Below are 14,254 nucleotides of genomic sequence, written 5' to 3' on the forward strand. Positions count from 1 at the left end.
AATGGACTCTGTTTTGCCCATGTGTAATGATAGTTTGTTATCAGCGAGCCATATGCAGATTCTGCCTAGTTCCGAGCTGAGGGTTTTTTCAACCTGTAACTTGTTCTTGTCAGAGACCAGCAGGGCTGAGTCGTCCGCAAACAGGAACAAGTTGCAGTCACAAGCTGACGACATGTCATTTGCATAAATTAGGAACAGTAGCGGTCCTAGTATGCTTCCTTGTGGAACACCATACTAGGTCCTAGTATGCTTCCTTGTGGAACACCATACTAGGTAAATTACTGTACATTGGAGGGGGTTGGGTGTGTTATTAAATAAAAGTTCTGTGTGAGATCTTCAAAGGGGGATCCAAAGACTTATGGTATGTGTATGTTATGTGTCTTTTGCGCCACCCTATGGTTCAATTCATTTCCACCAGCAGGGTCACGTTGCATCACAAGAGAAACACACACGACGTTTTGCTCCAGCAGTGGGAGCGTTCTGTTCGGATGGACTGTGGACCTCGACTCTCAGTCATTTATTTCACAACTCAACTAAAAGTTCCAGGGTGCGTGCGTTGTTGTTGCCACAAGCTAGATCTCCCCCCACGGTTTGTCGGCTGGCTTGCTTGCCAGCTGAGAGGATCTTCTCGACGAGATGGACCCAGCCAGCAGATACCAAGTGGTGAGTATGAAGTCAAAACATCACGTCTGCCTGCTACTGCTGCACTTTGGCCTCCTGCACGTATACACACACCTTACAAACAATCCGGCTTACGACACGGTCAAGAAATAGCATCAATCAATACAAGTATATGTATCGACTATAATTGAGAGCAACTATCACATGAAAATGGCACTATTCGTTTGGAATATAGAACACTATTGCTAGTCAGCTAACTGCTTGCCACCCTAGTAAAAACACTTCCGCATTAGCTAGGCTTACGTTAGCATGCTAATGCTATAGCTGTACTACTAGGCCTGGCTGGCTGTTTGTTTACTTTTGCTTGGGCCAACGTGATGATTACTTGTTATTAATAATAGTCAACGTCGTTGGGCTCAAATCTAGCTACGTGATTGTGAAATATAACGTTAACTACAACTGTGTTTAAAACGTTAACGTCTCAAGTTAACGCGAGCTAGCTGGCGAGCTCCTTTAGCTAACGTTGTGATTAAACAGCTTAACATAATAATAACACATCGGTCCACTAACCTCGGGGAGCTTATTCGCAGGAAACGTATTTCAGCAAAACGTTACAGAGACATTAACTACATTCGATGTGTGACCAATATATATTAGATGGAATGCATTTCCATGAAGTATCATGGGATCAGGTAAGATTTTCATAGTTTCATTATGTTGTTGTCGCACTCAGTGGAGACGTGCCTCGGTCAAGTTGACCTATAAACAATAATGGCCATGTAGGGATGAGTCCTACTCATTTGTAAAGGGCTAGTGTGAATCACCGTAATGTGAATGAATGATTGATTGAAAACTTTATTTAACAGATTGCAGAATGGGTACAATACAGTACGACTCAATACACACAATTGTTAAGGGGATGCAGAGCAGAGAAAGACGTTTGTCTTGTTTACATCAGGGCCCCCCATTTTCAATTCATAGTGACATTTATGACATACACAACATACATGACATTTATGGCATAGGGACATACATGACATACAGGTATATAGTACTGTTACACTTGTGACATATACGATATGCAAATATACAGTACTGTGTTACCCATAGATCCTGACAGAGTATGATGGGGAGGGGACTGTACATTAGGAGGGGGTGGGTGGGAGAGAAATATACATACAGTGCGGAGAGAATATATACATACAGTGGGGAGGATACTGTACATAGGAGGGGGTGGGTGGGTGGGAGAGAAATATACATACGGTGGGGAGAGAATATATACACGGTGGGGAGGATGTAACAATAGAGCCATCGCTCTTTTCATGAAACTGTCTTATCAATATGAACACTGGGGCTAAATACAATTGCCTAGTCTTTGTGTGGTTATGAGTCATGACATGTGGTCGTTCACCCCTGTTCCGATATTTGTGTAAGCTATGGTAACTCGACTTTGCCTGTATGTCAGTGTTGCACCACATAGCCTACATTTATCCTGGTTCTTACCCACTCTTATTTTACGAACGTCTGACCAGAAAAGAGACAGACCAGAATTACAATTATACACAAGGTTGGCATGAGACAAAGACAAAAACAAGAAGAAGTTCTCATGGGGTGTGCAGTCCGAAGATGAGCTGCACCTGTGCCCAGGCAGACATCTATCTTGTTGTGAGAGAAATGGATTGTTAAAATGATGCATCTGGGCCTAAGCAGAATCTAACACAGTTTTGTTATGAGAGAATATGTAGTTAAAATGGTTTTCAGACAAACAGGCTGTCTGTACACTAGGTGAAACATACTGACTGATCAAAGCTGTACAGAGAATATGTAATAACAGAAAACTCACAATATTTTCCATAACCTACATTCCTAATCTGCCACCACACACACGATAAGAACACGTTGGAAACACATCCAACCTCTGTGATGCGTCAAATACGATTTTAAATCTCTCCACTAGTTTCTACGCCACAACTGGAATGGATAGAACAGTCAGTTTCGGGTGTACCGCGGTAATCTCGTTTGGTACGCCCCGATGGCTGCCATATAATTTGAATAATGATGTTATATGGGAACGACTGTATGGTTTCATGTGTGATGGACAGTTTCAGACGTTTTCAATGTTCCAACACAAACGCTACTGCGATGTTGCCTTCGCTGCGGTCGCACTCATGCATCTGACCTCTGAGTTTAATGCACTAAACCACAGGTAATTTTATTTAAAACAGGGGTGCCCAACCTTTTTTTAACCAAGATCTACTTTTTAATTTACCACCTAGCCGAGAGCTACCAGCCCAAATTGTATATTGTAAGCCGTCATTTGAGGCTTTATAAAAGCAGCATAATGAACACAAATCTGTCAGTGCCGAGTCCGACCTCATCTTAAATAACAAACAGCATTGCTTGTTGTAGTTAACAAGGAGAGGCAGAGTTGATTTTGCACAAAAAAATAATTGATTTTTATTAATCGAGATCTACTTGAAATCAGCCCGCGATCTACCTGTCGATCGCGATCGACTGGTTGGGCACCACTGGGCTAGATAAACACCATCTTAAAGGAACAGCAATAGGATATGTGCTCTTCTCCAGAGTCTGACAAAAATGTGGATACTCTTCTTGTGTGTTCAGTAGAAAGCTATCCGGCTGCAGCTAGCCTAGCTTAACATAAATGAATGGAAGCGGATACAGTTTTAAGCTAGTGGTCTGTATGCCGCTTCCATTCATCTGCTAAACTGAGCTAGCTTGCAGCTGGATATCTTTCTACTGAACACACCAAGACGCAATTGGTCTATCTTCTTGACAGTAAGAGAAGACTGTAAGCAACATTTACCATAATGTTGGCGTGTTCCTTTTTTATGGTGTACCAGCCAAATGACCATTTGGGGACTTAGATTTCTGTCAATTCAAGTCATGAGTCATGCGTTTACACTTATAACAAAAAAAACTGTTGTCACTGTAAAGGTATATATAAATCCCCTCTGCTCTCTCCTCCCATTCCCCTTGACATCCTCCTGTGTGTGTCAGCCCATAGAAATAGGCCTAATCATTATTCTATATCTGACTACGTGTCAGCCCCAAAGCTAGCAGCAATTTCCATCTCTCCAGCTCATTGAGGTTTGGTCGCTAGGCAACTGAGTGTAGTGTTAACCACCAGTGTGTCATCAGTTGTTCTGAGAGGGCTTTTCTGTTTTGAGGTTATTATGTGTAGGCCAGGGCTAGAAGCACTAATAACAATTTCTTTAACCCTTTATTTAGATGGGTCACATTGACCACAAAGAACACTTTAGGCACAGAGCACTTGGGGTAGTGGAGGAGTAGGCTAATTGCAGGGGATGGGAGGGATATAAATTACACACACAGAGAGAGAGAGAGAGCTGTACAACCACAGTATTGTACTATTTGCCACAGAGAAGCTCCACTGGATTCAAGTGGCTTCTTTTTACACTTTGAGGGTCGATGTTAAGTGGGGAACGTTGTCTGTCGAAATTCCACACCTAGATTTTCCCAGGCATTCAAGGGAACCATAACGGTGCCATAGCCTCACATTCACAAGCTAACTCTGCAGCTTGCTGCCTGCCCAGCTCGGTCAAACTTAGCTTGAAGATGTTCCACGTGCCATTTAAGCTCTAATGTCTTTCTTTTTGGTGCTATTTTATGTCTCATAAAGGGATCAACACACGATTTTATAAAAAAGTATATCCGCCTATATTATTCCTATGACCTAGGACGGCACCTGTGAATATTTATGAATATGAGCCACTCTCTTCCAAAGCCAGGATCCAGAGAGCTAAGACTCAAACATGTGATGTCATCTGCAGGTCCTGAAGTCAGGGCCCTGTTCCTCGTACCTGGCTAACTGAGTTAGCCGGATAATTTTCAGGATAACTTGACTTAAACTAGACCTTTCGGTTCCCCAACGTGCAATTTTCGAAATCACTATGGCAACTAGGGATGCACGATAATTATCAGGCCGATTATTATCGGGCCGATATCAGCAATTATGACGTCATCCCGATAAACCCGATAACGTTATTGATAGCTCCGATAATATAATATATTTTTTGGTAAAAAAAAAATGCGGTGTGGGTGAATTGGGATGAAGGGCGTTTGTTTTGACTGTAGGCTCCTCCCGTTTTGCCAGTACTGTGGTACGACTGATAGCGTGTGGTTTAGGAAGAGGGCGTTTTACACAAATCCAGCGCTCCCTTTCTTGGCTGTGATGTAGCCACGTAAGTTTCAGAGGCAGCGCGGATGTAAACAAAGATGGCGTCAGTAGTGTGGGAATAGTTTCAGAGGAAAAAAGTTTGCTTGCTATTTGTAACAAATGCAATGCAGAAGTTCCACGAGGAGGGAAAAGGGCAACAACTTATAATACATCCAACCTAACAAGTCACCTGCAACATCACGACCGCTACGTTGGTGTGTTAAACGACGACGCGCGAGCAGCTAAAGCTGCTGCAAATCTAGCCCCTTTCATGACTGTGATGCAACCCTTGGTTGAATACGTAGTCACTTATTGCTCCGTAGTAGCCAGGTTAATTTGCACCACCAAGCACTGCTTAAAAGCTAGCGGCTTGAGCCCTTGGGTCATTTCTGTCAAACTTCTTTAATTTAGCAAACGCCTCGTCAATAGGTACAAGCGCTGCGGGTTCCTTTGTAGCTGGCTTTGGATTCACAGCAGCTTTAGCTACTCGCGCGTCGTTGTATGCTTTTAACACACCATCGTAGCGGTGGTGATGTTGCAGGTGACTTGTTAGGTTGGATGTATTATAAGTTATTGACGGATTGTGAATTTTCTGAGTTCAAATTATATTTATTTGGAAAAATAAATATGGTCACTTTATCAGTCAAAACTGTATCTTGGCTTTGTTTTGTTCATAGTAGTAACGCTCATGTCATGATAAATCTGGTTAGGTCAAAACTACAGGAATATACATTCAAAAAAAATAAATGTATAATACAATAAATATCGGTATCGGCCTTGAGGAGCAGAAAGTTATCGGTATCTGGGTCAAAAAAATCAATATCGTGCACCCCTAGCAACAGATCAAAAAGTTTGAACCTGGTCGAGGGCAGGGTTTAGTTCAGTTAGCTCGATAACCTGCATGGCCACGCCCTCGCAAAGAAATGCCAGCTCCCTTCCTGAAATACTTCTCACAGTCTAGATCCCATTATACCATTCTGAATTATGTTTTTGTGCTTAGTTTTTCTGGAGGGGGCTTTTGAAATGTAAATTAATATACCTAAAATGCTCATAATAAATCACATTCAGCCTATGGAATGACATTTTCCTAAATAATGCACGTCATACGGCGCCCGCGAGGTGCGATACACTATGTGGTTATTTTAATAACGGCGCATTGCAAATGTGAATCCCGCAGGGATGTTTTTGGGCGTTTGGCTCTGTTTAGTTTCATATTCTCGGCTGTGGATGTATTTGCGCCCGGATTGTGTTTCATTCAAGCATAAATTGAAGCGTCTTCATGCGTGGATTGTGGATAGGAATTACGACGAATCTGAATATGTGGATTGTTGAATTGTATCACTGTCACACTCACGTTATTGTGATATTGTAACTGGGATTAAAATGTTTGAGGAGATGCGCTGTTTGACGGATTTGTGGACGTGACTTGAGAAAATGAATGAGAAATTGCAAGCCTTTGATGTTTTGATGAATGAATTTGAGAAAATGCATTTATCTGTTCAAGTTTGTGTTATCTGATGTGTTATCTGATGATGAACAAGAAGGTGATTAACATGACTGGTGTCACTGGTATAAACCAAAGGTTAATCAATTCAATGCATGTATGGATGATGTCCGAAACAGATTAAAACCTGATTAATATGAAACTGTATAGCCTCCAAGCCTCTCTGACAACGTTATTTCGGGGGTCGCGCCTTGAAAACTTTGGGAACCATGTATTTATATAGTACATGATACCTAAGCACAGTACAGATATCCTCATAAGTATCTATTAATTCGTATCAATTAGATCATCTTTGGGCTTGTTTTTGTCTACTTATTCTGAACGAGTTTAACTAATTATTTTCGCTAGCAAGATCTCATTTGATTATTCATTCCATTAACACATTGTCCGCCATGCATTGTACCCATCCTTGGGCCCAGTCGCCTATTGCTTAATAACAGCGGAGCAGTGCTGCCTTTCCTTCCGCGTTTTCCCTGATTGGCTGCGACACGCCCCGCGGCAGGCGCGGCAACCGCAGAGCGGAGCGGCAGAGCGGAGCGGCAGAGCTTGCGGAATTATGTAACCGCCCTAATCCGCCATGATTTTCATTCGGCGCTTCAGCTCACCTGGCAGAGCAGCGGTCCTGCCGTCCTGCAGTCCGTTGTTGACGAGTTCGAATCCCATCAATTTTTTTTTTTTAACATGATTTTTTTTTTAACATGTATTCTTTCGCCGGTTAAGGTTAGGCATGGTTAAGTTTAAGGTTAGGCATTGTTTCGGAGTTGGTTAAGGTTAGAACGGTTAAGTTTAGGCGCTGTTAAGGAGCTGGTTAAGGTTAGAGTTTGTCTTAGAGAATGGCAATATTCTTTCTAAGGTTAGGCATGGTTAAGGTTAAGGTTAGGCATTGTTTCGGAGTTGGTTAAGGTTAGAACGGTTAAGTTTAGGCGCTGTTAAGGAGCTGGTTAAGGTTAGAGTTTGTCTTAGAGACAGCCTATTTCCGCACTGCCGCTCTCCCGCGTTGCCGCGGTCACATGGTCAAATTGTCACATTCTTGCACTGCTCCACTGTTAAAAAGCAACACGCGGCCCAGTCTGCCAGTGCTGTAACCCTATGGAGATGTTTACCTTCTTTGCAGGGCTATAACCTTTTAAATATTTTAGCTATATCGACATTACTATGGCCCATTCAACATCGCGTATCTATCGTTCCGGATGTGGGAACTAGGGATGGGTACCTTTCACATTTGAACCGATACCGGTACCTGTGAATCGATACCGGTACCCAACGGTACCTTTTTTCTGTACTTTAGTCTCAAGAAATTAAATTTACCTACCTCAGTCGTAAAAAAAAAAAAATCCAAACATCAAATAACTACAATTTCGACAGTTTTCGGCTTGTCATTGCTCCGACTGCTTTGTTGTTGAATCAAGTCAAATCCTAGGTAAGCATATATTGTGCGTGTGAACGTTGACATGAAAAGAAAAAAGTTTAAAAAAAAAGTATTTTTTTATTTTTATTTTTATATTTTTTTTCGGTATCTCACTTGATTCGATACTCGGTAGTACCGACGTGTTTCGGTTCGGTACCTCAAAAGTACCGAATTCGGTACCCATCCCTAGTGGGAACGTTATATTTTTTCATTCATACATTGTCGTGTTAATAAATACCGTCGTGAATATAAGTGTTTTTAAGGTTTTCTGCAGTAATTCCTAAAACGCGAGTTATAGGCCCTGACGCATATGATAGATTATCGATTGGCGTTTCTTTCCTATACACGCTATATTAAAAAATTCAAATGTATATGATCGGTATACATTATGCTTCATCATACGTGAAGGAAAGGGGGGGGGGGGGGGTCGTTTATAATTCCTTGATCGTCAGTAGCATCTTTTTTTACTATGGGTTGATATGTTGATCAGATGGATTGCCGTGAAATAAATAACCAATCGGGCTGAAAATAACGTTATTTCTCTTACCGTTCGCAGATGAGACTGGAGGAAAAATATTCCAATTATTTGACGTCGATCTGCTAGATCCATTTCCCGTTTGTATGACGCAATAAATGCCGAAATCATATTGATTATTGCGTTTCGAAAGCGATCCCAATGCACTCAAGTGTGTATCTAGATCCACGCTACAAGATATTACTGCCGGAGGTTTCTCCCAGATGCACAGAGTGCCACTTCCGGTTTGGCTTGGAGTGTAACTCGCCCCGATATCCACCAGGCGGCGGCAGGGCTCTACAGTGCGACCAAATTGCTTGCATATGCCCCTAAAAATATTTGTATGCGAACCGTAAAAATCAATTACGCGCACGGCGCACGCTGTGCGAATACAGATTATAGCCTCTCTCGTCTTTTTTTTCCTCCGCTGCGAGATCGTTAAAAAACTACAAGTTCCACATTGCACTCAAGCCAACGGTCCAATCACAGTAGAGTGAAGTGACTGGTTTCATGGGAAATAAAGCAAATGACCAATCGGAAGCTCTCATTTAGCTTGTTTACTTCCTGAAACTCCGCGATCAGGGCTCTCGTTTTCCGAGACACCAACTTATTATAGTCTCTCTCTTACCAATAGCAATAGATTTTAGAACACCTAGATTTATCGATAGCAATAGTAATATAACGTTAATGCAACAAAACAAATGCCTCCCTTTGTTAATCATAACGTTGATGCAGTAGCGTTTGTCGGTGTGTTGGCTGTAACGGACATGACGATAACATAACGTGTACACATTAAAATTGCGATAATCTATTCTAACATTTTCAAATCGATGCAGTTGAATTTCCCCCTTAGGATCGATGCATTGTTACACCCCTACACCAAAGTCACTGGCCCACTGTGTATCTGTGTGTATAATAACTTGGCTAGCGTTATCAACAGCAGAGGTGGGCAATGGGTCCAGCTGCAGCGCCGGAGTGCAAGCGATGTGATGTAATTGGCAGACTCGACTGTCAATCAATGGTCTACCTGACACGCAAACTCAAACAATGTTTCTGTACTGGAGGTGTGATTGATTGATTGATTGATTGATTGAAAACTTTATTAACAGATTGCAGAATGGGTACAATACAGTACAGCTCAATACACACAATTGTTAAGGGGATGCAGACCAGAGAAAGACTTTCGTCTTGTTTACATCAGGGTCCCCCATTTTCAATTAATCAGGAAAGTGTACAGTAGGAAAGTGTACAGTATTTCAATAGGCAACCCTGAAAGGATTATTTTTCTAGAAGAGCAACACAGCCAAAACATAAGCATTGTATGCATAAAAGGGGCTAAAGTTAAGTGACTGAACCTTTTGTAGCAGTAGTTTGATTTGATAGTTTATTTGATAGGGACAGCACATGTTAATGAACATCAAGTACAAAATACAAAATGTAAACATGCAGGGTTGTAGCAAGAGCTAATTCACACACATGCACGCTAAGGCTGAGCCCGAACCCTGTTTTTAGGGTTCGAACGTTCGCCAGGGTTTAACGTTCGAACGTTCGTTTTTTGTAAATTTTTTAATAAATTTTTTCTTTTTTTATATACCTTTTTCTTTTTTTTGTATTATAGATCCTACGGAGGGCGGCATTGCATAATCTATTGGTGAAAAAACATGTTTACAGTGGTGGCTGTTCATGTAAACATGTAATTAAACAAAGCACTCAGAAGAAAATAAACAAAAGCTACTGAGTACTGCATCAAAGTTCTTACTTATGATAAACAATAGCCCTTGCACACCGCAGTCACGTAAGGGGCTAGATAAACAAAAGCATTCGTTTTGTGGCATTAACGTTATATAGTTAGTGTTACACGTTCAATAACAGGTATTCACTCTTGGTCGACGGGAAGGAGAGAGGCGCGCGCCTCGGCTCCTTCCACCGTCTATCGGAACGGGGGACGGCAGAGAGACACCGGCGCGGGGGTCCCGCCGGGCTCCCAACACGCCTGCCGCCTCGGCCAGAGTTGTTTCCAACGCAACCACCTCCCGCCATGAAGCTCGCGCTCCGTGGCCGAAAAAGGCTGGTATTCATTAATGATCCTTCCGCAGGTTCACCTATGGAAACCTTGTTACGACTTTTACTTCCTCGGCGGGGAGCTAACGCTACGTTAATGCTTCTCGCAAGCAGTTCAATGGCGGCATTGCCGGAAGTAAAAAAAATAATAAACGCTTGCCGATTGGTGGTAACAGCAGAGGCGGGTGCAAGCGGTGTGACGTAATTGGCAGAATTGCCTGTCATTCAATCAAAATTGTTCTATTGCATTGGTTGAGACTAGAGCTCTGGTTGAGTATCCAGCAACAGCCCGGCAGAGACCATACTGGTTGAGCCGAGCGACTCGGGGGACGCGCCGCTTCACATCGCCTCACCGTCGCTGCGCCTGCTTTTTTTTTTCCACCGAACGTTCGAACCCATTAATTAAAGTCCGAATGTCAGCTTAACGAACGAACGTTCGAACGTTCGGGCTCAGCCTTAATGCACGCACAGTACAAATATACATTTATTTTTGAAAAAAAAATAAACTCCGTTACTTGAAATATTTTCACTGTGCTCCTAAATATTTTTGGGTGCTCCTAAATTTCTTTGTGTGCTCCTAAATTTTTTCATTTAGGAGCACCTGTGCCCCTAGTGAAAAAGGTTAGCGTAGAGCCCTGGGCGGTATTGAGGCGTTGCAATATTAGAACAGGGTCCAGCTGCGTCCCGGAGGGAGGCTGGATGAATTATGAATGCCATGGTGAAAAAATTTAATATTGATCCCAAAAACGAGTTAACTCGTTTCTGGCGCACAACGCATGGCGGGCAATAACGAGTATACTCGTTTTTTGGCGCACAATGTGTTAAGCCTACTGCCAGCAGGCACATTTAAAGAAATATAATTGATTGATTGGGGTAATGAGGGACTTAAAATTTGCCTATAGATTATGCATTTAACTTGTCGGCGAGGCTATTGAGTCGTACTGTATTGTACCCATTCTGCAATCTTTTAATAAAGTCCTGAGTATCAAGTCTCGTTCGAATTAACGAGAGTGAATCCACCTTCGAGGAACAGGGAAAGCCTGGATTCAAACACCGGGTTAATTGAATCTGGATAATGGGACTTTTGATCGACTTAGGCCATGGTTAGACTAGGTGTTTTTGTTTTGAATACGTTTGCTGTCCCTGTTAGATAGAAATGCCGTTTTGGCAGGAAACGTTTTGGCCCTACTGAAAACGCTGAAATAGTGTTTTCGTTTTGGATACTCTCCAAAACTCGCCGACAACGTGTCGTGTAATCTGCGCGGAGCCGTTGTTGCTCAACGCCCATGCGCAGTAGATACCCACATCTGCGTGCCCTCACCAATGTCCGGTGACAACAGAGCTATAGCTGCAGCTACCATGTGTTGTCAAGTTATTGTTATAAGGACCCCAGTCCAAGCTACAACAGTCTGCATTCCCTTAACAATTGTTTGTATTGAGCCGTATTGTATTGTACCCATTCTGCGATATGTTAAATAAAGTTTACATCCATTCATTCTGCTAGCATTAACGATTGCATGAGCAGCTGGCTAACGTTAGCTACCTACCGTAGCTACCAGACCCTGTTAGCTCAGAGCTCATCTTTCAACATAACAAGCATTAAACTAAATGGCCCAGTCATCTATTCACCTTTGTTTAATACACAAGGCGTTGTCTCTAATGTTATCTAGCTACTGATGGCTCCCGATATCATCAGTTTGGTGCTGGCTGGCTAACGTGAGCTAACGTTAGCTTCTAGCCACAATGCTATACTGTTATAATGGCATATTCCTATCGCGTTAGCATGTAAGCATGTAAGCTAACAAAATCAGCGCAGATGAGACTAAACTCCGCTCTTGGTGGTCAATTGTGTTGATGATAGTTTTGTTTCATCAACAAATGAGAGGCAGAACACAGTGAATGTATCCGTTTTGTTTATTGCACTTTTATTACACTTTGCTGAAAAATAAGTGCTGCATTGGCTAAATAGCCGAGGCATTTAAAGATGGCGGCGTGTTGAAATTTTTTTGCAGGAAGTGTATTGGCACATTCAAGTTCTGATTGGTTGAAAATTGCCTTCATGTTCGCCACCTACTGCCACCTACTGCTTTGGCAGTGTACTACATCACTGTGCTCAGGTGACCAAACGAAAGTTCTCAGGTTGCAAAACGAATGTCTGACTCGCCTACGTTGCGACCTGGAAAAGCTAAACTCATCTTCAAAACGAAACGAAAACATCAGTCAGTCTAACCGCAGCCTTAGTTGAACCAGGTACCGGGAATAGGGCCCAGGAGAAGGAAAGATAGCGAAGGTGGTATACATCACACATAATCTATCTCACACAACCAGTCTTTCATTTCCCTGCAATCCCCCTTCTGTATGCCCCCCCCCATGTCCCAAGTGATCCAACTGACTCACGCAGTTCTCCTACAATGGCTGTTATTATGAGTAGTCGTCGTCGTCGTCGTACCCCCCCCCCCCCCCCCCCCCCCCCAGGCCTGGCTACATTTTGACCAAAGAGGTGGCTTGTGGCTATTTTGTGGTTAAGCGCTTACACAATCCTCTGTGCAGCCTTGAGCCCTCCCCTTGTCATCAGCCACTCAATGCGGTCGCCACCTTGCTGCACATTGACCCCTGAACACAGTGGGCGGGTGGTGTGCAGCTTGGGAAAACGGTTTAATTCACGATAGACTTCTTGTTACAATGTACACTAAACCAGAGGTGGGCAACCATGTCTTTTCGATCTGCCAATCAATCTCAAAGGGCCTTTGTTGAGTCGACCGCTGGATGAGCTGGAACACCCAGACAAAGACGTCTGTCATTTCATCAGTCATCCAGTCACACTCAGGCTTGCTGGTTTAAACTTTAATGTCAGACTGAAACCATAATTAGGCTAGGTTAGGCTATAGGACGAGACACCCAAGAGACGGGCAACCTACACAGAATGGCAGAGGATATTTCTTTTTCGTATAAACCATGTAAACTCTTAATTCAAGTGAAAGAAATATGAAATTAGACCAAAGATCTGAGATGCCCCCCCCCCCCCCCCCCCCCCCCCCGACACAGCAGCGATACATCTGATCAGGACAACTATAGACATCACAGTATTTCTCATGTATATTTAGCCTATTTATGTTCCATATCATGACAATATCTAAACCGACAACAACAACAACATTATTAGTGCTTCTTGTGATGCATTTTATCTAAATGGTGCAGCAGCATAATCACACCACCAACTCCACCAGTGCTAGAAATAACCAAGCTGTGGTTAAGCACCGATCTGGCCAAGCGGACAAACATCTACATTATCTAACGCCAGCCACGACAGAGATTAGAGCCTTTTCAGCGGAAGCCTGACAGTTCCTCGCCTAATCGTCTCATCTCTCTCCTATACACTTTCTCTTATGTAGCATTTTCTAGACAAATGCGTTCCGTGTGGCTCGACGAGTAAAACCTGTTGGAGGTGTGGAAAAGCTTCACCCGTCTAGAGGCCATATGTAGATATGAGGAGAAGTGGCCGTTGAGTTGCGACAGTGGCTCAGGAGGTAGAGCAGTCGTCTGGTAATCGGAAGGGTCCCTGTTCGACACTTAACCCCAAACAGTAGGATGGCACCTTGCACGGTTGCCTCTGCTGTCTGTGTGTGAATGTGAGCCATAAGGTGTAAAGCACTTTGGATAAAAGAGCTACAGTATATAAATGCAGTCCATTTACCTTTTTTATAGCGCTTTATCCAAAACGCTTTACAATTTTTGTTCCTCACATTTGACCCCTTCACTCACACATTCACACACCCAATGGCGGAGGGAACCATGCAAGACACCAACCTGCACATCGGGAGCAATTAGGGGTTAAGTGTCTTGCTCAAGGACACTTCGACACACTGCCCAGGAGGAATGGGAATCGAACCGGGAACCTTCCGACTACCAGACGACTGCTCTACCTCCTGAGCCACTGTCGACCCT

The 14,254-nt window shown here is 43.1% G+C and overlaps 1 protein-coding gene across 1 annotated transcript in view; it reads left to right on the forward strand.

Annotated features, from left to right (window-relative positions):
* Positions 1 to 433: 433 nt before the first annotated feature.
* Positions 434 to 14,254, forward strand: part of ndfip2 (Nedd4 family interacting protein 2) — a 61,069-nt gene continuing 47,248 nt past the window's right edge. The window contains 1 exon segment of the mRNA XM_084323219.1: positions 434 to 663. Coding sequence (XP_084179345.1) covers positions 637 to 663 — 27 coding nt within the window. The 5' untranslated portion in view covers positions 434 to 636.

The sequence above is a fragment of the Notolepis coatsorum genome, assembly GCF_963971535.1.
Source record: "Notolepis coatsorum genome assembly, chromosome: 1".
Classification (NCBI taxonomy): Eukaryota; Metazoa; Chordata; class Actinopteri; order Aulopiformes; family Paralepididae; genus Notolepis; species Notolepis coatsorum.